Here is a 23,479-nt window from a genome sequence, read left to right on the forward strand (position 1 = left end):
AACGTTACAGCTATGTTTAGGGAACAAAAGAAGCTGTTCTACATTTACCCCTCTGCAACAGACAAGACACTCAAGATCGTCTTTCGAGGGCTCCCTCGAAACTACAGCCTGGATCACGTCTGACTGCAACTGGAGGAATTGGGCTATGGATTTGGTGTCAAGTCGATGACCCGCCTACCCTCTCGACCCACCCAAAGAAAGGTTCAAATGGCTCTGATCACTATGGGACTTAACATATACGGTCATCAGTCCCCTAGAACTTAGAACTACTTAAACCTAACTAACCTAAGGACAGCACACAACACCGAGCCATCCCGAGGCAGAGAAAATCCCTGACCCCGCTGGGAATCGAACCCGGGAACCCAGGCGTGGGAAGCGAGAACGCTACCGCACGACCATGAGATGCGGGCGACGAACCCGAAACGAGACTGCGCTGGTCCTCCTGGTCACCTGTGATATCCCACACAACCGTGGGCTATGACAGATCACGAATATGGCGGCGACACCTGTCACTACCAAAAAACTGCGCTCGATAAGGGGTGAACCACAATGCTACAACTGTCAAATGGTTTGGCATGTAGCGCGATTCTGCACGCCTCCCCCACGCTGTGTTAAGTGTGCCAGTCGACACTGCACACGGTAGCAGACAGATGGACCATCCAAATGCGCTGGATGTGGTGGGGAACATGTGGCCTCCTACTGCGGCTCTTCCAGCTTCCACCGGGCTGCAGCACGGAGCCTCGGTCACAGCCTTGGCTCCGTAAAGCGACCTTCAACAGTCAGACCTGGCGTCAGTTTTGCTGCTGCTACTACCTCTGGCTCCTCACCACAGGCCTCCATACCTGCGACAAAGCCGGCCACTGTTGCTACAGCTCCCAACACCGAGATGGACCGCCATCCACGAGCTCCAGCGCGACTACCAGAGCGGCGCTCTGAACAGCACCGGGGTCAAGACCAGGGCCAACACGACCACTCCCTACAGGGACGACAGGCTGACGTCGTGGCAAGCCTGGCTCAACACTCAGGAGCTGCAACTTTACCATCCCAGGCGGCCGATTCAAGCATGGAGGAAATGAAGCTCTTCCTGCAAGAACTTCGGGAGCTTCTCAAAGATATTCTGCGGCATCGCATTGCCGCTGTCAGTGCAGCCATTCCGGCAATCTCCGCTGGACCACTGGCCTCCCAGCATTGCCCGTAGTCAACGACGCGTCACAGTCTGCGTATGGAATGCCCAGGGCATCCACACCCAAGATGGCGAATTTCGACAGCTGCTGTGGAATAAGGCCATCGACGTTTGCCTGGTTTCCAAGACTTTTCTCAAGCATGTCCGAGCTGCCAACTACATTTGTTGTCAGACCGACAGACCAACTCATGGCGCTGGCACAGCGGTCTACGTCCAGACTTCACTGGCGCACCATCAAGTTCCACTTCCACCGCTACAAGCAGTGGAGGCCACTGCTGTAGCTGTCGACACTTCGCATGGGCGCTTCACGTTTGTTGCTGTCTATCGTCCGCCTGGCCAACAGTTACCCCTCCAGGACATTGAAGCATTGCTGGCATTACCTGGAAAGGTCTTTGCTGGTGGTGACTTTAACACAAAGCACACCGAATGGCATTCCCGTGTCACCAATAACCACGGACACAAACTTCTCTGAGCAGCCCAGCGGTGGAACGCCATCATCCTCGGACCTCACGAACCCACCCACTTTCCCAACAACGATGGACCTCCGGACATGCTCGACATTGCGGTGGCCAATGGGATGCCCTATGTTATATATCCCAGCACCTGCAATGCCTAATCTTTGGATCACGTCTCAGTTATATTTGACATCGATGTCGATGCCCAGCCAGTGAAGCGGAGAGGAATGCAGACCAGGAACACTAACTGGAACTGGTATCAGGAGCTGTTGGAAGAGGGTCTCCATGATGAACCTGACACAGAGGGTGTAGGGGTTGATGGCTGTGCCCAATTCCTCCAAGACTGTGCTCTACAAGTGGTGCTCCGGGCCACACTGTGGCCGCGATCTGACCCACCTGACCGATCCCGCCAACTACCACCACATCTCCTGGAGGCGATAACTGACAAAAACCGCCTCTTTCGTGAATGGCAGCTGACGCAAAACGCAGCGACGAAGAGGGCTCTCAGCAGGATGAGGAGGGACATAAAAGTTGCCATTGCAAACCTCCCCCATCAGGAATGGTCCAACCACCTGGCCACGCTTCGGGTTGACGATGGTACCGCCTGGCTAGCCACACAGCTCTTCCTCCGCCGGCGTCAGTAGATTCCGCCATTACAAGTTGGTCGAAACATCGTCAGCAGCCCAGCGGATAAAGCAAACGCCATTGCTGATGTTTTTGAACAAAATTTCCAACCCATCATGGACCCCATGGATCCGGATCACGTTAGACTCGTTGGTCAATGTCTCCCGGTGTTCCTTGATGCCTCTACGGGTGAGGGAAGCATCGAAGAGGTGGATGCTGCTGAAGTCTCCGATCAACTTCGGCGACTCAACAATCGCAAGGCGGGAGGCCCTGACCAGCTTACGAATGAAATGCTGCAACAGATGCCACCGACAGCCACTGAACACCTGGCTCGCCTTTTGAACAGCATCCTCCACACTGGCTGCTATCCTCAGGAGTGGAAACACGTCGAGGTCGTCCCCATCCGGAAGCCTGGGAAGGACCCTCGTCTCCCAAGCAGCTACAGGCCCATCAGTTTGCTACCAGCAGTCAGAAAAGTCTTTGAAAGGCTGTATCTCTGCCGCCTCCTGTATCACATCAGGGAAGAACGTCTCCTGCCGGACGAGCAATGTGGTTTTCGCCCTGGGCACGCAACAACGCACCAACTGCTTCGGCTGAAAATGCCCTTGATGAAATCGATCTTGATGGTTCACCAGTGAAGTCCGGACGTAGACCGCTGTGCCACCGCCATGAGTTGGTCTGTCGGTCTGGTAACACACATAGTTGGCAGCTTGGACATGTACATCAGGCTTGAGAAAAGTCCTGGAAACCAGGCAAACGTCGATGGCCTCATTCCGCAGCAGCTGTAGAAATTAGCCATCTTGGGTGTGGATGCCCTGGGCATTCCATACGCAGACTGTGACGCCTCATTGACTACGGGCCATGCTGGGAGGCCAGTGGTCCGGTGGACATTGCCTGAATGGCTGCACTGGATGTTTCATGGGCATTCAATTCTGTATGGCATGGGGGGCTTCTCTTCAAGCTCCTGGATCTCGGTGTGCCCCTGCCGCATGTCCATATCTTAAAATGTTACCTCACCAACAGAAGCTTTCATGTACGCATGGAGGACCTGTCGGCGCAACTCTGGGTCAGGGCTGGAGTTCCCCAATGTCCCGTGCTTGGCTCCATACTGTCCATCCTGTATACCGCAGACATGCCGTGAGTGGACAGGGTCAACCTCGCCCTCTACGCGGATTATACAGCGATGTACACGCGAAGCATGAATACAGCTCTGCTCCAACGACGCATACAGGCAGCAGCTGACACACTTAGTCAGTGGGCCAGGTGGCGCCTCAGCTTCAATGAGGCTAAGACGCAAGCCCTCCTCATCACCAAGAAATCCCCGCCGACCTACCGCAGATCACCATCAGGGGAACCGCTGTACCTTGGGGCAATACCGCCAAGTACCTGGGTGTGACGTTGGATAGAGGGCTCACATGGAGACACCATATCGACGACCTCGTCAAAAAGGTCAGGGGTCGAATGACTCAACTCTACCCCTTCCTCAATCCGACACCTGCGCTCCCGCCAGAACTGGGTGTTGTGCTTTATCTTACACTCCTACGCCCGCTCATCGACTCCAGCGACTTCAGAACCGGATTCTACGTCTGGCATTGCACCTCCCTCGGGACTTCCCGTCGCGCGATCTTAACCAAGTCTCCAACATCCCTACTGTTCGAGACAGATTCCGTCAGGCTGCTCGGCTCTTTTACGAGAAGAACACGCGGTCCGAAAATCGGCTCCTTCGAGCACTGGGCTACCGGGTGCAGCGTCTTAACGTAACCAGATGGCCCACCTGCTTCTCGACCACTGAGTTGCCGGACGTCCAGAACACTGTCCCAGCAGACTGACAGGACATCAGACACGAAGTCAGGCCACACCACACGCTCCATCAGTTTGGACGAATAGCCTTCCGGCTTAGACTCCACCGACCCACATGGGCTCATCTGTCCCTGTCAGGCAGCAGCAGCAGCAGAAATACGGCAGTCTCAAGTAGCACCTGAAGAAGGCAACGAGTTACGTGGCCGAAATATTGTGCCAGAGCGACACAAACATCCGGCAGTAGACCCGATTATTCCACATGTTAGTTTATTTGTTGTATGGTTTCGCATGTAGAGCGGGTTTTTATAGAATGATTGCAGAAAAATGCGTAGTACTTTACTGCTAATCCTGTTAAGATGTGGAAATTGCATGTGGCAGTTTGTCACCATTAATTTTTGTAACGTTAGCTACTATTTTAAGTACGATAGCACCCAGCCACCCACAATTCCCCTAGACGAGTGGATGAATTAACATTATCTGCCATTTTGTACAATCTGAAATGCAGAACATGTAACAACTCGAAACAACCAAACTTAAAAACGATGTTACACTTTGTGATGAATATTTTGGAATCTTATACGTTAGTGGACAAATTTTTCAAAATTTTCCACCATTTCACAGAATATGTAATTCAACCACACTATGTAATGTCAAAGTATCTTCTATTGATATTTAGCGCCATACTGGAAACTGCTACTAATTTATACACACTGTAATGTGAAAGTACCTTATATTTATATATACCGCCATTTTGCAGAATATACAATGACAGCATTAATTTATACACACGCTGACGAGTAGGCAGATCTCATATTAATGTCCGGATACTTTCGGTCATATACAGCCTGTCCCAGGAGAAACACTCGATTTTCAGGGATGTGACAGGAACTGTCATTCGAAGCAAGGAAGCGTAGTGAACATGGGCTTTAAAATTCGCGCGTAAAGAGCTATGAGCGCTTCTTCTTCAATACTATGAAACAAATCTCTTTTAGAGCAAGCTGTTTGGTTTCTATATTTTGGGAGGAGGTAGCATGGACCAAAACAACAAAAATTTTCTAGTAAACATGGGGACAAAAATGTATACCTTAAGAATTATGAACATTTGTCCAGTAGATGAGATGTGTTGCGGTTAGCGAGATGGTGTGCAATTTACTTATATGTGGTTTGCGTATCGTACTGCCTATTCTACCACCTTCCTGCCAATGTTATGGACTATCCTGCTAATTTGCATATTTTACTTCATGCCATACCGATTTCCAGCAAATATTACAGCTTATCCAACCTATTCTCCAATTTTACGCTGTAACCTTACAATTTACTGCCAATTTCATGGCCTATCCTCTCAGTTTACCAACATTATGGACTATCCTACAATTTCCAACCACTTTTACAGTCTTTCCTGCCAATTAGTGAATTTTTAGGCCTATGCTACCAACTTATTTAGTGCCATGAAACTGGCCAAGCTATTTACGGTCCTGTCACTAAATGGCATATTGGTCGAGGACAGATTGCCCGAGAGCAGTGGGGTGCGGCCTTTATTGCTCTAGAACAACAACGCGTGGTGACTTTTGTTTGGCCGAGAGCAAACTAGCGTGGTGGAGGTGGGAGGTTGACCGTGAACAACAGCGCATGATGAGGTTGGCTGAGAGCGACAACACATGATAAAATTGTCATTTTTTTTGTAGTGCAATTGATTAAGAAAAAATTTTGATTGAGTTGTAGAGAGCAGGGGAGGAGATGGGGTGAACTTGAAGATAACAAGCACAGTTGCCTTAGCTGTAATCTGATACTCAACGATCATCTCCTATGTTCACCACAGCCCTGCTACGACTTCCCTATAACGTTCTTTTACGAAAACCATCTGATCAAAACGGCGCGATAATGTTGTGGGCAGTGAATGATGTTATCTCTCAATTTTTACGTAGACAACAATGAGCCGTAAGTGAGCAGTGGTGCACAACTATGGTTTACTTAGAATATTGTGCTCTGTGAGATATAAAAGCATAATCACCAGAATGAAAAAATGACCGACATTCTTACGTTTTTTTTCGTGTTGAATAAATGAATGAAAAGCGAAAATGAAAGAGAGGCAATCGAAAAATATACTACATACAATGAAATAGCACAACAACAGGGTGAGTCAAACTCAATATCTCTATTAAAAATTCTTCTAATTCTACGAATCTGATGAGGAAATAATGAGCAGAGAACAGTGTCCTCAGAATTTCTAAATCACAAGTATGGGGAAAATGTCTTGCCCTTACAGACATGAAACAACGAGGGCGCCCCTCCATCAGCGCAAAGTATGACTGGACACCGTGTGGTCAAATGTGAAGACTATGTTTTCTGTGTTCATAGATTATAAAAGCATAATGAGCCATGGGTTCTTGCCTCAAGGTTAAATGCGAGGGTTGGAACTTAAATAGTGGTAACTATTTATTCACAACCGATACAAAAGAGTTACATGTTTGCACCTGTTACTGTCCTTCAAAGTAGTCACCATCGTTGTGTAGAACCCGTTGCCAGCGATGTGGAAGGCGTAGTATACAGTTAACCGAGTCTGTTCTGCTTATGGTATCGGTTGTGAATAAATAGTTGCCATTATTTAAGTTCCAACCCTCGTATACTTTTGCTGAGCTGATGTTATATGAAAGTTGGTTTTTGTAATTTCAACTTGGAAAAAGTCATTATATTTTGGATGTCTGGCCATGTTTTAAGTAGCTGGTGGCTACAATTAAAGTGGCGGTGTTGCGGGTGTTGCAGTGCAGGCTGTATGCGTCACAGGATGCTGAAACATCTTATGTACATCCATTGATTGATGCGCTCGTGGAGTACGCTGAAAAGAAATAATTCCACTTTCTGCAGCCAGGTGAAATTGTGGTACTGTAAGCGGTCAGAATGTGAAATGTTTCCTGTTTCAACGTCAGTATGGCGACGTGTGTTAATTTCATTTGTGAGTTGACTGTTGGTGTAAAGGGTTAAGAAGGTTGAAGTTTTTCCATACGAAACGCAATGGCTACTGAGAAGGAAGACCGTGCACTGCTGGTAAAGTTGCTTTTATCACAACGGCAGCAATAGGGGCGCTGCATTGCAGAAATATCGGCGACGGAAACAGCTGAGAAGAGGTCCCATGTCAAGAAATGGGCTAAAGAATGAGGTTAAAAAATTCGAAGAAACGTGAATTAGGTAGTGCAGAAGGGAGATGGAGGTGGCCCATTTGCATAGCAGTTGTTGATGAAGTTGCTGTAGCTACAGCCGACCGTGCTGCACTTGAGTCAATTGCGTCTAATTCTGCAACCAGTGCTCGAGCTATGTCATAGGAATTGTCTCTCACGTGGTCAACAGTTCGATAGATTTTGCTCCATATTTTGCACTGGTATCCCTATAAAATTCGGAATGTGCGCAATATAAAGACTCAAGATAGGCTACAACGCCGTGATTTTGCGCTTCGTTTTTTTTTTTTTTTTTTTTTTTTTTTTAGCAGAAATGAGAATGGATGACATCGATCGGAGAACATTGTTTGGACGAAATAGGCACATTTTACTTTACGCGGTGCTGTGAGTGCGCAGAACTGTCCCATAGGAGGTTCTACTTCACCACGTGCTGTGCAGGAACACACACTGCACTCAGCTTATGTGATTGTGGTGTGCTTTCATAAGCTCATTCATTCTTGATTTTTTTATTTTGTATTTATTTATTTATTTTTTTGTTTCGGCGAGACGACACACCATGTGTCTGTTAGATGTTAGTGACATCTGCACGTTATAAGAACCTCCTTGTACAATACGTGGTTCCACTATGCAGCCGGCGGGGATGGCCAAGTGGTTCTGGGCGCTACAGTCTGGAACCGCGCGACCGCTACGGTCGCAGGTTCGAATCCTGCCTGGGGCATATATGGCGGCTGCAGTGTAACACGTGTTAAGTTCGGCTCGCGAAATTTAGTCGAATTCGAAGGTGTTCTCGCAGGTGGTGTTGTCTAGTACAAGTGGAAATCGTGTAAACAACAGTGTTCTGTGCAGTAGTGCTATTTTTTTCTGTGCTCCGCCAATATCTGCGAGAAAATGGTAAACAGAAGAATCAACAGCAGCGCGTCCAGCAGCGGGGAAGCAGCAGGTGCGGCGGGCCTGCTCCTGGCGCAAGGTGCGGCCGCGGCTCCCGGTATAGCGGAGTTGGTTCGCTCTGAGGTAAACGCTGCGCTTCGCGATAAAAACAATCTCGATCTGATAGCAGGCACCATATCAGATACTGTAACGGCAGCAGTATTGGCCAAAATGCGTGAAACTGTTGAGGCCAATACTGCCGAAATTACAGCACTAAAAAAGTCTGTGTCTGAATACGAGAAAAAGGCACGAGAGTTGGAAGTGAAACTATCTGCCGCCACAGACGAGCTAGAACAGTACCAAAGGCGAAATAGTCTACGACTGTTTGGAGTAGCAGAAAATAAAGAAGAAGACACGGACAACCTGCTTATACAGGTTGCGCGTGAAAAATTAGGCGTCGAAGTGACCAAGGCAGACATTGACAGGAGCCACCGGGTGGGACGAAAACTACCAGGTGCTACCAAACCTCGTCCAATAATTATTAAATTTGTGTCGTACCGAAAAAGGGCTGAGATCTTTACCCAGAAGAAGAAGTTAGCAAGGACAGGGATTACAATAAGGGAAGATCTGACACACGAGCGGCTAAAGATTTTAAACAGTGCCATATCCCATTTCGGTCTTCAGAATGTGTGGACTCAGGATGGCAGAGTAATCATTAAGACTGCAGCTGGAAAGAAGACAGTCACAAACATGACAGAACTAAATAGTATTAAGTGAACCTACTCGAGCCAAAAGTCAAACTTAACACCATTTTCAAATTTTAACAGTCCTGTACTCAGATATAGTCTTGTAATTGTATTAACTTTTTAATTATGTGTACCTTCAACTAATTGTTTTTGTAACTTATTAACTTTTCAATTATTTGTACCTTCAACTAATTGTTTTTGTAACTGTATTAACTTTTTACTATTTTTGTGTCTTTAGCTGTAGCCATTGCTTAGTTTTAGTTACTGCTAATACTTTTTTCATTTTCTCAGTTTATTCTCTTCCATTCTGTAATAGTTCTATTGCAATTATTTGTCTCTCCTTTAGTTCATTAGTCAACCATCTCTTCGGTTTAAATTGTTCATAACAAAAATTACTATCAGTATCACTTTAGCAAATTTCAATTTAATTCTAGCTTCCTACGATACTCTATTAAATATTAAGCTTTCTTCTCTCTGCTGGCAGCATCGGCCTCTTAAATCACTCCTCTTTCCCTTATTTCCACCCTAAGCTGTTTCAAATACTCTAATTACACTTTTCCTCTTACGACATAGGATACTCAGTGACACACAGCTGTCACTATTTTGGTCATATTCTCCCTGCACCGAATACCACTAATCCATTTTCTATACTCCCGCAACCTCAGGAAATCTCTTGCAGTCGCTTTTCTTTCGGCTCTCGCGGAGTCACAAACAGGGCGCGCAAAATCTCGGACACCCCTGGAATATGTCACTTAGCGGAAACACCGGTCAGTGCCCCTCGCGGCAGGTAGTGCCTAACAAAGGGACAAACCAGTCTGCCACCCTACTCCAGGCTGCTCAGCGGAACGCGTCCGAGCTTTTAGCAGCTCACTGCAACATTCAGTCTTTACCTGCGCATTACGAAGAACTTAGCCTCCTCTTCCACCAACTAAACTACCACGTAATCCTCTTATCCGAAACGTGGTTGAAACCACACATATCCTCTGCATCTATTCATCTCCCAGGGTACACATTTCTTAGGGCAGACAGATCAAAAAAGCGAGGTGGCGGGGTCGGCGCATATATACGAACAGATCTCAAAGCGAAAGTCTTATGTACGTCAAATCCTGCTGAAGAAAAAGAGGCTGAATTCATGTTCATTGAAATAAATATACAAAGTCGGAAATTCTTGACTGGCGTCGTGTACAAGCCGCCAAAAATAAGCTCAATGAGTTCCTTCCAGTCGGAATTACATTCACTTCAGTGTCAATACGAACATGTCATCGTAATGGGTGACTTGAACATAGACCTGCTAAGAGACACTCCCTCCGCAATAAACCTAAGAAGATTGTTTAGTTGCAATAGCATGAACATTCTTCCATTACAACCTACACACCATACGGCGCACAGTCATACTCTTATAGACGTGATCGCAGCGAAACAGACTGACAAAGTAAGAGATGTTGGTCAATCATCGGCCCCTGGCCTCTCAGCACATGATGTAATATTCCTGGCCTACTCTGTGCAGCCCCCAAGGATCAAATCGCGTTACATAACTTGTAGGAACATGAAACGTATTGACCTTGACGCTCTAACAGCCGATTGCTCAGAAATCTCATGGCATCAAATAATCAGAGAACCTACAATCGACGGCAAAATTAATGAACTTGGTGATAAACTCACTGCCCTCTATGACAAACATGCACCTGTGCGCACAGTCCGTGTAAGAAAATCTCCTGCTCCATGGCTGACAGCTGAATTACGTCAAATGATGACTAATAGGGATGCTGCCCACAGGCGTTTCAAGGCAGATCCGAAACCCGAACGTTTTGAAGAATATAGAAAGCTACGGAACAGAGTGAAACAATGCATTCGCAATGCCAAAATCAGGCACGCTCGCTCCCTCGTATGCAGCGATCTGACACCCACGACTCTATGGAATAATCTCCGTAGCCTGGGGGTCGGAAAGGCAAAATCGGAAACTACTTTTCATGTGTCAGCTAACGAATTAAATGAATTCTTCTCTGCACCTCTGAATACCAGCACGGCTGATGATTTCCGTCCACAAGAATCCCCAAACAGGATAACTAACAACGATACATTTCATCTAAAACATGTAACAACAAATACGGCAAGAAAAGCAATAATGAGAATCTCTTCTGATGCAATAGGCAACGACAGTATCGGTATAACCATGATTAAGAATGTTGCCGATATCTTAGTACCTGTCTTAACTGACATATTTAATTTTTCCCTCGTGAACGGAATATACCCCACTGCATGGAAAAGAAGCATAATTCGACCCATCCCTAAGATCGAAAACCCGCAACTGCCTAGTGATTACCGACCAATTAGCATACTGCCTGCTGTTTCCAAAGCACTGGAATATATTGTTCATGACCAAATCACTGAACACTTGCATGAATTCAGTCTATATGACAAATTTCAATCCGGTTTCCGTAAACATCACAGCACAAACACTGCTCTAATTAAAGTAACTGATGACCTGAAATATGCCATCGACAATCGAAAGGCAACAATATTGACGCTACTGGACTTCAGCAAAGCTTTTGACACTGTTAACTTTGACATATTACTCAGAAAAATGCAACAGCTTAATTTCCCTGATAGTGCAATGAGATGGTTTGAAAGCTACTTAAAAGACAGACAGCAATGTGTTGTCTGCGCAAATGAAAAATCTTCCTGGAAACATGTTTCTTCGGGAGTGCCACAAGGATCAGTCTTAGGACCACTTTTGTTTTCTTTATATGTCAACGATATTTCGTCGGTTTTGTCCTCCTGTAAACATCATTTCTATGCCGACGACCTCCAGCTCTACCTCAGCGTCAGACCTGAAGACGTAAACACTGCAATCGCTCTGATGAATGATGATCTGTCTTCAGTAGTGACATGGGCGAAAAACCTGGGGCTTAAATTAAATGCAAAAAAGACGCAAGTAATCTTAATAGCCCATCAGAAATTAATAAGTTCAGATTTCCGCGAACGGCTACCTCCTATTCTGCTCGAAGGTACTCCAATACCATATCAGAAAACAGTGAAGAACTTGGGTGTAACTTTGGACGAGCATCTCAACTGGGCGGAGAATACAGTCGCAGTGTGCCGAAAAACGTCTGCTTGTCTCTATGCTCTCAAAAAGTTTCGGAACATATTCCCACAGGACTTGAAACGCCAGCTCGTGCAAGCACTCGTTCTACCGAACCTCCACTATTGTGATGTGATTCAACAAGGCATGAGTAGTGAAAACAAAAGACGGCTAGAGCTAACCATGAATGCCTGTGTGCGTTACACCTGCAACATTCGCCGATATGATCATGTTAGTGCTTCATACTCCGAGCTAGGGTGGCTGCGGCCGGACAAACTGCGTGACTACCACACTCTATGTCTACTTCACCGACTCCTCATCGCGCAAGCACCCCAGTACCTAGCTTCAGAGATTAAAATCCTGTCATGCCATCATAATCGAAACACGAGGTCACTCTTATCTGGTATCCTAACTGTGCCCACTCACAAAACAAAAACTTTTGCAAACTCCTTCTCAGTTGCCGCTGTCCGCCTCTGGAACAAACTGCCCCTTACCTTGAGGAAAATTCAATCTCCTGTTGCTTTTAAGAAGAAGTTGAAGCATTTCCTACTATCATCCGCATAAAATTCTCCACAAAATTAATGTGCAAGGCAAATCCTCTCATCTGTCAAATAGCAAAGCTAGTGTCTCCTATCTTGCTCCTGAGATGCCTTCCTCTTCATCTATCTCTATTAGACACGCAGTCTCCTTTTCCTTTATATTTTCCTTAATTATGTTTCATCATGTCTCTCTATTCTTCTCCTCGCTTCACCATGAGTCTCCCTCATACTCCCTGCTGCCAGCACTCCTATCTTAAATCTTTCACTTCAATAATGTATTTTTCGAGGTGTACCTTTCTAATTGTTTATCTCACTTTTTGTATTAGATGTAGTTTAACATGCCTACTGAAACATATGACTGTAAAATAAGTAGAATGCCTGGTTAGATGTAAGAGAGGGCCTGATGGCCCTAATCTTGCCAGGTTAAACAAATAAATAAATAAATAAATAAATAAATAAATATATGTGTGTGATGTCCTTAGGTTACTTAGGTTCAAGTAGTTCTAAGATCTATGGGACTGATGACCTCAGAATTTAAGTCCCATAGTGCTCAGAGCCATTTGAACCATTTGAACCAGCTATGCAAGAACGTAAATGTACCCACACTACTATTTTCAGGCAAGACGAGGCGACACCACATGTCCCTTGCCAGGTGAAAGGTTTGCTTAGAGAAATCTTTGGTAACGACTGCATCATCTCCAGGCAATTTCCAAATGTGCGGCCTTCCAGATCCCAAGTCTATTTGACTTCTAGTTGCGTGGATATCTGAAAGATCGTGTCGGGGCCAGACTCTTCGTGATAGCAAACGACGGCATATCGCTCTGATTACACCGGGTATGCTCGACCATTCTGTGTAACAGATCCAGCATGTTGCTGTGTTGGGGGACTTTATTGAACTCATGTTATAACTTGTGACCATATCCTAATAAACGTGCCAGAACCTCGATATCATATGTTTGATCGTTACTCCCGTTTTCCTGCCCGCGCACCAGATTATGACTTCTTACAATACCATATTTTCACCTACTGTAGAAATCTGAACTATTATTTTTTCAGCATACTCCACAGTTCACCGTTAATGAACATACGTACGATGTCTCAGCATCTTGAGATGTGTACAGCCCAAACTGCAGCACCTGGAACGCTGTCGGTTTAATTATAAACACCCAATACCTCCGACCGATTAATTGACAACGGATATCTTGTATAATAGAATTTATACTCAATCGCTTTTTTCGCTTGTTGTTGGGTAGCGGTAGCTCTTATGTGATTGTACGTTCTTGCAGAGCGAGAACGTCACTCTGGCAGCCTACTCAGCGGTGACGTCGCTACAGGGATTCCCCGCATCTGTCCGGAAGTCGCTGCTGATTGTCATGACCCGCGCTCAGCTCCCCCTGCGCATCACCGCCGGTGGGCTGTTTCCCTTCTGCAGGGAATCCTTCGTCTCGGTGAGGATTCTCCTTGACGTACACACGGCAGTTCGTGTATTCATAATCGTTTCCCTGCACGTCGCTTTACTGTCACATTAAAGTGTTCGTTTTATGTTATAGGTTCAGTACAGGGACCACTCGTGTGAAAACTGCCTTCCCTTGGTGCACATATGAAACTTTAGCTGGGCTTGTTTTCAAAACATTTTTAACAGTTTGCTGGTTGTTACAGGCAATGGACCATAAAATAAATCAGACTCGCAGCATATATATACGCGAAATTCGCGCACATGGGCTTCGCAGCGCGATTCCAGTTGTTGACCTGCTATTTTGTAGCTAAATGATAAGGGATCTATCTTTCTATGTATTCGCAGCGCATTACACTTGTCTACATTGAGATTCAATTCCCATTCCCTGCACCATGCGTCAATTCGATGCAGATCCTCCTGCATTTCAGTACAATTTTTCATTGTTGAAACCTCTCGATACACCACAGCATCTGCAAAAAGCCTCAGTGAACTTCCGATGTCATCCACCAGGTCCTTTATGTATATTATGAATAGCAACGGTCCTATGACACTCCCCTGCGGCAACCTGAAATCACTCTTACTTCGGAAGACTTCTCTCCATTGAGAATGACATGCTGGGTTCTGTTATCTAGGAACTCCTCAATCCAATCACACAATTGGTCTGATAGTCCGTATGCTATTACTTTGTTCATTAAACGACTGTGGGGAAATGTGTCAAACGCCTTGCGGAAGTCAAGAAACACTGCATCTACCTGTGAACCCGTGTCTATGCCCTCTGAGTCTCGCGGACGAATAGCGCGAGCTGGGTTTCACACGACCGACTTTTTCTAAACCCATGCTGATTCCTACAGAGTAGATTTCTAGTCTCCAGAAAAATTATACTCGAACATACTACGTGTTCCAAAATTCTACAACTGATCAACGTTAGAGATATAGGTCTATAGTTCTGCACATCTGTTCGACGTCCCTTCTTGGAAACAGGGATGACCTGTGCCCGTTTCCAATCCTTTGGAACGCTTTGCTCTTCTAGAAACCTACGGTACACCGCTGCAAGAAGGGGGGCAAGTTCCTTCGCGTACTCTGTGTAAAATCGAACTGGTATCCCATCAGGTCCAGCGGCCTTTCCTCGTTTGAGCGATTTTAATTGTTTCTCTATCCCTCTGTCGCCTATTTCGATATCTACTATTTTGTCATCTGTGCGACAATCTAGAGAAGTTACTACAGTGCAGTCTTCCTCTGTGAAACAGCTTTGGAAGAAGACATTTAGTATTTCGGCCTTTAGTCTGTCATCCTCTGTTTCAGTACCATTTTGGTCACAGAGTGTTTGGACATTTTGTTTTGATCCACCTACCGCTTTGACATAGGACCAAAATTTCTTATGATTTTCCGCCAAGTCAGTACATAGAACTTTACTTTCGAATTCATTGAACGCCTCTCGCATAGCCCTGCTCACACTACATTTCGCTTCGCGTAATTTTTTTTGTCTGCAGGGCTTTGGCTATGTTTATGTTTGCTGTGGAGTTCCCTTTGCATCCGCAGCAGTTTTCTAACTCTTTGGTTGTACCACGGTGGCTCTTTTCCATCTCTTACGGTCTTGCTTGGCACTTACTCTTCTAACGCATATTGTACGATGGTTTTGAACTTTGTCCACTGATCCTCAACACTATCTGTCCTTGAGACAAAACTTTTGTGTTCAGCCGTCAGGTACCATGTAATCCGCTTATTATCACGTTTGCTAAACAGAAAAATCTTCCTCCCTCTTTTAATATTTCTATTTACGGTTGAAATCATCGTTGGAGTAACCGCTTTATGATCGCTGATTACCTGTTCTGCATTAACTGTTTCAAATAGTTCGGGTCTGTTTGTCACCAGAAAGTCTAATATATTGTCGCCACGAGTCGGTTCTCTGTGTAACTGCTCAAAGTAGTTTTCAGATAAAGCACTTAAAAAATTTCACTGGATTCTTTGTCCCTGCCACCCGTTATGAACGTTTGAGTCTCCCAGTCTATATCCGGCAAATTAAAATCTCCACGCAGAACTATAACATAGTGGGGAAATCTACTAGAAATATTTTCCAAATTATTCTTCAGGTGCTCAGCCACAACAGCTGCTGAGCCCGGTGGCCTATAGAGACATCCAATTACTGTGTCTGAGCCAGCTTTAACCGTGACCTGCACCCAAATCATTTCACAATTCGGATCTCCGTGAATTTCCTTCGATACTATTGCACTTCTTATCGTTATAAACACGCCTCACCCTTCACTGTCCAGCCTGTCTCTGCGGTATACATTCCACTCTGAGTTTAGGATTTCATTACTGTTTACGTCTGGTTTCAGCCAACTTTCTGTCCCTAGTACTATATGGGCGTTGTGACCGTTTATTAATGAGAGCAGTTCTGGGACCTTTCTATAGACGCTCCTGCAGTTTACTATTAGCACATTAATATTGTTATTCCCTGTTGCATTTTGCCTACTCCTACCTTGGCGCGTCTCAGGAGGCATCTTGTCGAGCCTAGGGAGGGAATTCTCTAACCTAAAAAACTCCCATGTGCACTCCACACGTACTCCGCTACCGCTCTGACCATATTACGGTGTTCACGAAGTCGTTGTTGGCTTCCTGTTGTTGTTGGAAATATTCACAGAATTGCATCCGCTAATGGCGGTATTTAGGATGCAGGTGTTGCGTGAAAGCGTAACGACAGGGGTGCAGCCCTTGCTCGTGCAGCACGTTAACGACCGTGCGCTGCGAGTCACGCAGCTGCCTTGCTATGCTACGTGTACTTCGCTGAGGTTCTTCGTGTATGACCTCCAGAATAGCTTCCTCAGTAGCTGGAGTACGGGGAGTCCGTGGACGATCTCTGCCACATGATGGTGGAAAGAGAGAAACTGACTCCCGAACCGATGGCGCAGCTCCAGATGACTAAACACCTTTCTATCTGGATGAGTCGACGAGGATATCTAGCAGCATATTCACGAGCCGCAACACCAGCCCGGTTATCAGACGCACCAAGAACCAGAAGCATATCCACATATTCATCGTTTGTGTATGCCATATGTCTGCCACACTGGTTTAGAGGTTTACAACGAGAAAATTCGATACGTGCACGCATTCACATTGGAGTCCGTCACGAGCGCGTTACTCCGCTCGCTATTAGTCACTGTCTGGAGGACAGCGTATACGGTACAAACACGCTGTCAGTCCTGCGCGCTGTTCCACCTAACGTGCATTACCTCTGACAGATATTGCTCTGCATGATTCATCCCGACACCGCTAATTGTTAAATGTTCGGTTTCGAATTACACTGCTTTCCTAACGGTAATAGACATTTTTCCACAGACCCATTCACAGAATAATAATAATAATAATTATAATTCTCACACAAGAGAGAAAAATCATTAGGAAAATTATTGGGCCAAATGTCACAGACGAAGGATATAGATTTCATTCCAGGGACAGCACAGAGAAGTTGTCCAACATTGCAGCGGACATTAGAAAGAGGTGACTAAAATTTTGTGGACACATCAGCTGACTCCACAGACCAGACCCACCAACAGAATCCTCAGAGGACTCAAGACCACTATAATCTGGTTGACACAAGTCAAAAGTCTGAAAAGAGTTCAGATTCAGCGGAAGTCATGGACAAAGGCGTCTATAGATTCAAGGTGTGCCAGCGCGAAGTGATGTCGGAGAAAACAGCACCTAAAGCCCAAAGGCCAAAGTGGAATGAAGAAAGGAAGAGAGTCCTTAGTGAACGGATGACGGAGTACTGGAAGAACAGGAAGAACAAGTAGTCATGAATGTTTCGCGAGGTCTGAAAAAAGGTTTGCAACATGTGTAATAATAGTAATAGTAATAATGCATTGAGATATGTGCTAAACAGCATCCTGTTACCAGACTCAGTGTTGAAAGGCACAATTAGTGGGACCATGGTGATAACACGCACAAATAGTAACAGAATTTGGACATTATTCACAAAGCAAGTTTGCTAGTAATACTGGTAACGTAAGATCCTAACGAGATTTAATGGAACTGAACGATGCAAGAATAATTGTTGGTACTAATCCAGGGGACCACTGGAGGAGGATAAAAAGAAAACGGGTTTCGAATCTACACTCCTGGAAATGGAAAAAAGAACACATTGACACCGGTGTGTCAGACCCACCATCCTTGCTCCGGACACTGTGAGAGGGCTGTACAAGCAATGATCACACGCACGGCACAGCGGACACACCAGGAACCGCGGTGTTGGCCGTCGAATGGCGCTAGCTGCGCAGCATTTGTGCACCGCCGCCGTCAGTGTCAGCCAGTTTGCCGTGGCATACGGAGCTCCATCGCAGTCTTTAACACTGGTAGCATGCCGCGACAGCGTGGACGTGAACCGTATGTGCAGTTGACGGACTTTGAGCGAGGGCGTATAGTGGGCATGCGGGAGGCCGGGTGGACGTACCGCCGAATTGCTCAACACATGGGGCGTGAGGTCTCCACAGTACATCGATGTTGTCGCCAGTGGTCGGCGGAAGGTGCACGTGCCCGTCGACCTGGGACCGGACCGCAGCGACGCACGGATGGACGCCTACACCGTAGGATCCTACGCAATGCCGTAGGGGACCGCACCGCCACTTTCCAGCAAATTAGGGACACTGTTGCTCCTGGGGTATCGGCGAGGACCATTCACAACCGTCTCCATGAAGCTGGGCTACGGTCCCGCACATCGTTAGGCCGTCTTCCGCGCACGCCCCAACATCGTGCAGCCTGCCTCCAGTGGTGTCGCGACAGGCGTGAATGGAGGGACGAATGGAGACGTGTCGTCTTCAGCGATGAGAGTCGCTTCTGCCTTGGTGCCAATGATGGTCGTATGCGTGTTTGGCGCCGTGCAGGTGAGCGCCACAATCAGAACTGCATACGACCGAGGCACACAGGGCCAACACCCGGCATCATGGTGTCGGGAGCGATCTCCTACACTGGGCGTACACCTCTGATGATCGTCGAGGGGACACTGAATAGTGCACGGTACATCCAAACCGTCATCAAACCCATCGTTCTACCATTCCTAGACCGGCAAGGGAACTTGCTGTTCCAACAGGACAATGCACGTCCGCATGTATCCCGTGCCACCCAACGTGCTCTAGAAGGTGTAAGTCAACTACCCTGGCCAGCAATATGTGCGGATCTGTCCCCCATTGATCATGTTTGGGACTGGATGAAGCGTCGTCTCACGCGGTCTGCACGTCCAGCACGAACACTGGTCCAACTGAGGCGCCAGGTGGAAATGGCATGGCAAGCCGTTCCACAGGACTACATACAGCATCTCTACGATCGTCTCCATGGGAGAATAGCAGCCTGCATTGCTGCGAAAGGTGGATATACACTGTACTAGTGCCGACATTGTGCATGCTCTGTTGCCTGTGTCTATGTGCCTGTGGTTCTGTCAGTGTGACCATGTGATGTATCTGACCCCAGGAATGTGTAAATAAAGTTTCCTCTTCCTTGGACAATGAATTCACGGTGTTCTTATTTCAATTTTCAGGAGTGTATTTAACCAAGAAAGTATACGCCATTACAAACTTGAAAACGGAGCAAAACTGATACTTAACTCGTAATACAGGCCTGACCAGTTATTATCGTTGAACTGAGAATAGGTGAATATATTCTTCGTAATTAGTATATCCATGTATCCTTTGTGATGTCTTGTTGAATATTTTTTGCTGGAAATTAAAGTTAGCAGTGATAGTATTGCAGTTGTGCATGTGATACCCATCCAATGAATTGCTACTGCTACGTCATTTTACTGTAATTAGGTGTACCCGCATTCTATGTGTTTTAACTAGCTTTTAATTCCTCCCGTGTAGAATAAGCTGGTGTTTGCACATGGTGTACATAAACTCCAGTTTCCTGTCGCAAATTCGGTATGCAGTCTCAGTACCATAACACAACGTTTACACATAATTTACAATGCAATCTCTTGTGGAAGCTAACACTATTATAAATTTGATGTCAATTTGTCCTTTACGCATTCAAAAAACTGCCACAAAGGAATTACTCGAATGGGACGGAAATTGGTAAATGCGATATAAAACCTGGATTATTTATTCATAAGAAAGAGCTTCCCAATAAGGCAATAACGTGATGGTCCACCTCTCGCCCTTATGCAAGCAGTTCTTCGGTCTGGCATTGGTTGACACAGTTGTTCGATATCCTCCTGAAGACTATCGTGTCAGATTCTGTCCAATCCGGCTGGTTGGCGGCCCTGCTGGTAATGCTCCAAACCCTCTCAACTGGGGAGAGATTCGGCGATCCTTCTGGCCAAGTTAATGTTTGGAAAGTACGAAGAAAAACAACAGAAGCTCTCGGAGTATGCAAATGGGTATTATCTTTCTAAAATTTTAGTGCCAAATGATGTGCCATGAAGAGCAATAAAACAAGGCGTAGAATATCGTCGACGTATCACTGTGCTGTAAAAATGCCACGGATGATAACAGAGATGTTCAGTCATGAAATTAAATGCACACTAGCCATCACTGCTGGCTGTCGGGCCTTATGGCAGCGACAGTCAGGTTGGTATCCCACCACCGTTTGGGGCGTCTCCAGACATGTCTTCGCTGCTCATCGGAACTCAGTTCAAAGCAGCTCCCACCACTCAAGTCAATTATACTCCATTCAGTGAGATTCTCGACCGAAGACCTTTCTGGAGACGCCACGGGCAGCGGTGGGATAGCAAACTGATTCATACAGCCAGACAACCAGACAACCAGGAGTGATGGTCTGGGGCGCCATTTCTTTTCACAACAGGACCCCTTCGGTTGTCATCAACGGTACACTTAGATCACAGCGGTACGTCTGCGATATTCTACTCCTTTTTATTGCCCTTTACTGCAAGCCATCCTGGGCTTACATTTCAGCGAGATAATGCCCGCTCGTACACGGAGCAGTGAGAGTTACCACTACTTTTTTTTTCATGCTTCCAAACCCTATCTTTTCCAGCAAGGTCCTTGGATCTCTCTCCAGCTGAGAACGTTAGGAGCACTGTGGACAGTGCCCTCCAATGCCAAGCCGAACAATTTCCTGCATAAGGGCCAGAGGTACACCAACGCGTTGTTGACTTACTCAATTTGTAAAGGTCTTTTTCTTGAATAAATCATCCAAGTTTTCTGAAGTTGAAATTATTTGTTTATCTGTACATGTGTATCACGTCAAATCCGGATAATTCCTTCTTACTATGTCGTTTCTTATTTTTTGCCTTAGGACATACGTTTTGAGTGCAGCACACTTTCTGGTACGCATGGTGGACCAACAGCCTGAGTGGGAAAAACTTTATTTTCCATCAATGTTATTTACTTTTTTTAAATTTTTCCATGTTTCTTCCTGTGTGTAGAGGGACTACGTTTCACTGCAGAGTTTTGGCTAAGTTCGGTTGGTCCGTTACCGGTTACCAATGCATATCGCCACCAACACACCCCTCACTTACGTGCTTACCAGTCTCACAGCCAGTACCACTAACGGGGTTACGCTTAAGTGAGATGTCACTAACGGGGGTAGCCTTCCAACGTACCCTCCAACAACCAATCAGAGAGCTGTGAATGGTCACGTGTGAGCCGCTGATCGGACTGGCAAGAGAGGGCCGGACCGACCTGGCGCTCTCCTGGTAGCCAGCTTTCGACCCGTTCAGACGTGCCTTCCCATTCCACTCTCTGGAAATAGGCACCGCTTGTGTCCTTTGGAGATACACCTCTGGACTAAACACCAGCCAGGTTTTGGAAAGTTGTTTCATTGTTCTGTTTCATCAATTTCCTTAATGTTATGCACTCCCGGGTACTCAAGCCCTGCAGTCGCTTTGCCGTTGTCAAGTCCTGTACACACACACACACACACACACACACACACACACACACACACACACACACACACACAAAAGCATAATGCGAATACCGTGTAATATCACCTTTGTCTTTATAACAGTTTCATTCGACGAGGAAGAGAACCCATAAGGTTCTGCAGAAGTTGCATATTCAGCTGAGGCCGTTTATTGACAACTATATCCCGTAGAGTTAAACCATGCTGGGGATGTTGACTGCTACATTGCACCACCGTCCCAAAGGGCATTCAACAAGTAATGAAACCATTTTTTTTTCTGAAAGCAGTTTGGTTTTTATTCAGGATCTGAATAGACGTTACAAACCATGTTTTTCAACATAATCTCCATTCAATGCGACTGCCTTACGCCACATTACTGGGCATATGCCCGCATGATACCACTTTACTGGTCTACGTTGTAGCCAATGTCTTGCTGCACCAGTAACGTCACCATCATCCACGGACTGCTTCCCGCTGAGTGCATCCTTCATTGGGCCAAAGAGAAGGAAGTCGTAAGGTGCGAGATCTAGGCTTTATCGAGGACGAAGAAGAACAGTCCAGTGAGCCTCGCTTGGGTCCAAAGACTCGTGTGAGGCCTTGCGTTAACATCGACAAGGCGTAGTTCGTTTGCATTTTTGTGGCGACGAACACGTTTGTTTGTTCAATTTACTGGTGGTAGCACAATACACTACACAGCTGATCTTTGCCTCGTGAGGGAGAACACTAAAACTACCAACAGAGACGTCCAGTTGAGAGGGACGGGTTTGCGTGACCTTGTTGCGATGATGACAGAGCCCCGCCCAACGGCTGACTGTGCTTTCGTTTACTGCCAGGTCTCCGTATACGTTCTGCGAGCGTCCATGGATATATTCGATGCTCTGGTTTTCCGCCAAAAAGAATTCAGTGACAGCTTTCAGCTCTCTGCTTGCACCACACCGCTGTTACAGATGCCATGTTGAAGGCTTCGTACAGCTCAGACACCTATCGTAACTTCACGAAACTGTATAGGCTGAAAGCGGAATACAACAAATTCCACATTTTTTTCAACCGAAACTGAACGAGGAGAAAAAGTAGCCACTGACATATGGTGTAGGATCAACGTCGTTTGATTTAGCAAGAGAGTCGTGGTGTGAAAGGGGCGTTGAGTGTTCGTCAAGGCAGAAACATATTGCAGTCCTGAAAACACGGCTGTGGTCATCTTGGAAGACGCGAAGTTCCATAGCGTACACACCACGAAAATGCAGAAGCAAGGACGGGGATGTTGAAATAAACAAATAACAATACGAAAAATATCCCCAATACTTCACGGAACCACACACTACAGGTTAAAAGCCTCGTTGTACCGTCGATCCCCTCCACAGATTGTGTCATTCTAAAACACTTTAAATCGCTTTTCATCGGACCCCACCACACCCTCCAATCAGCTACTATGCAATTTCTATGTTGTTTGGTGTCTGGCCTGTTGAAGAGGTGCAGATTTACGTGCCTCTAAGAGAAATGGCTTTTGGCGAGGTACCCTACCCTAAATGCTCATTGGATGCCGCTTCCTTCTCAATATTTGCTTGCAGACTGGATGAGGCGGACATGCATTTACTGTCTAAAATCCTGTCTGAAATCGATATCGTAGCCAACACCTGACACTTGTTTCCTGTCAATACTGATGGCACATCATTCATAGTGGAACGTCAGGCAGTCTGTGCTGA

At 46.2% G+C, this 23,479-nt stretch overlaps 1 protein-coding gene across 1 annotated transcript in view; it reads left to right on the plus strand.

Moving 5' to 3' along the window:
* The window catches only part of LOC126278824 (odorant receptor Or2-like), a 96,324-nt gene that overhangs the window by 68,886 nt on the left and 3,959 nt on the right, over positions 1 to 23,479 (plus strand). Inside the window, exon 6 of the mRNA XM_049979099.1 lies at positions 13,756 to 13,917. Within this exon, the coding sequence (XP_049835056.1) occupies positions 13,756 to 13,917 (162 nt within the window). The remainder of the gene's footprint in view (positions 1 to 13,755; positions 13,918 to 23,479) is intronic.

Source organism: Schistocerca gregaria, chromosome 6, assembly GCF_023897955.1.
Source record: "Schistocerca gregaria isolate iqSchGreg1 chromosome 6, iqSchGreg1.2, whole genome shotgun sequence".
Classification (NCBI taxonomy): domain Eukaryota; kingdom Metazoa; phylum Arthropoda; class Insecta; order Orthoptera; family Acrididae; genus Schistocerca; species Schistocerca gregaria.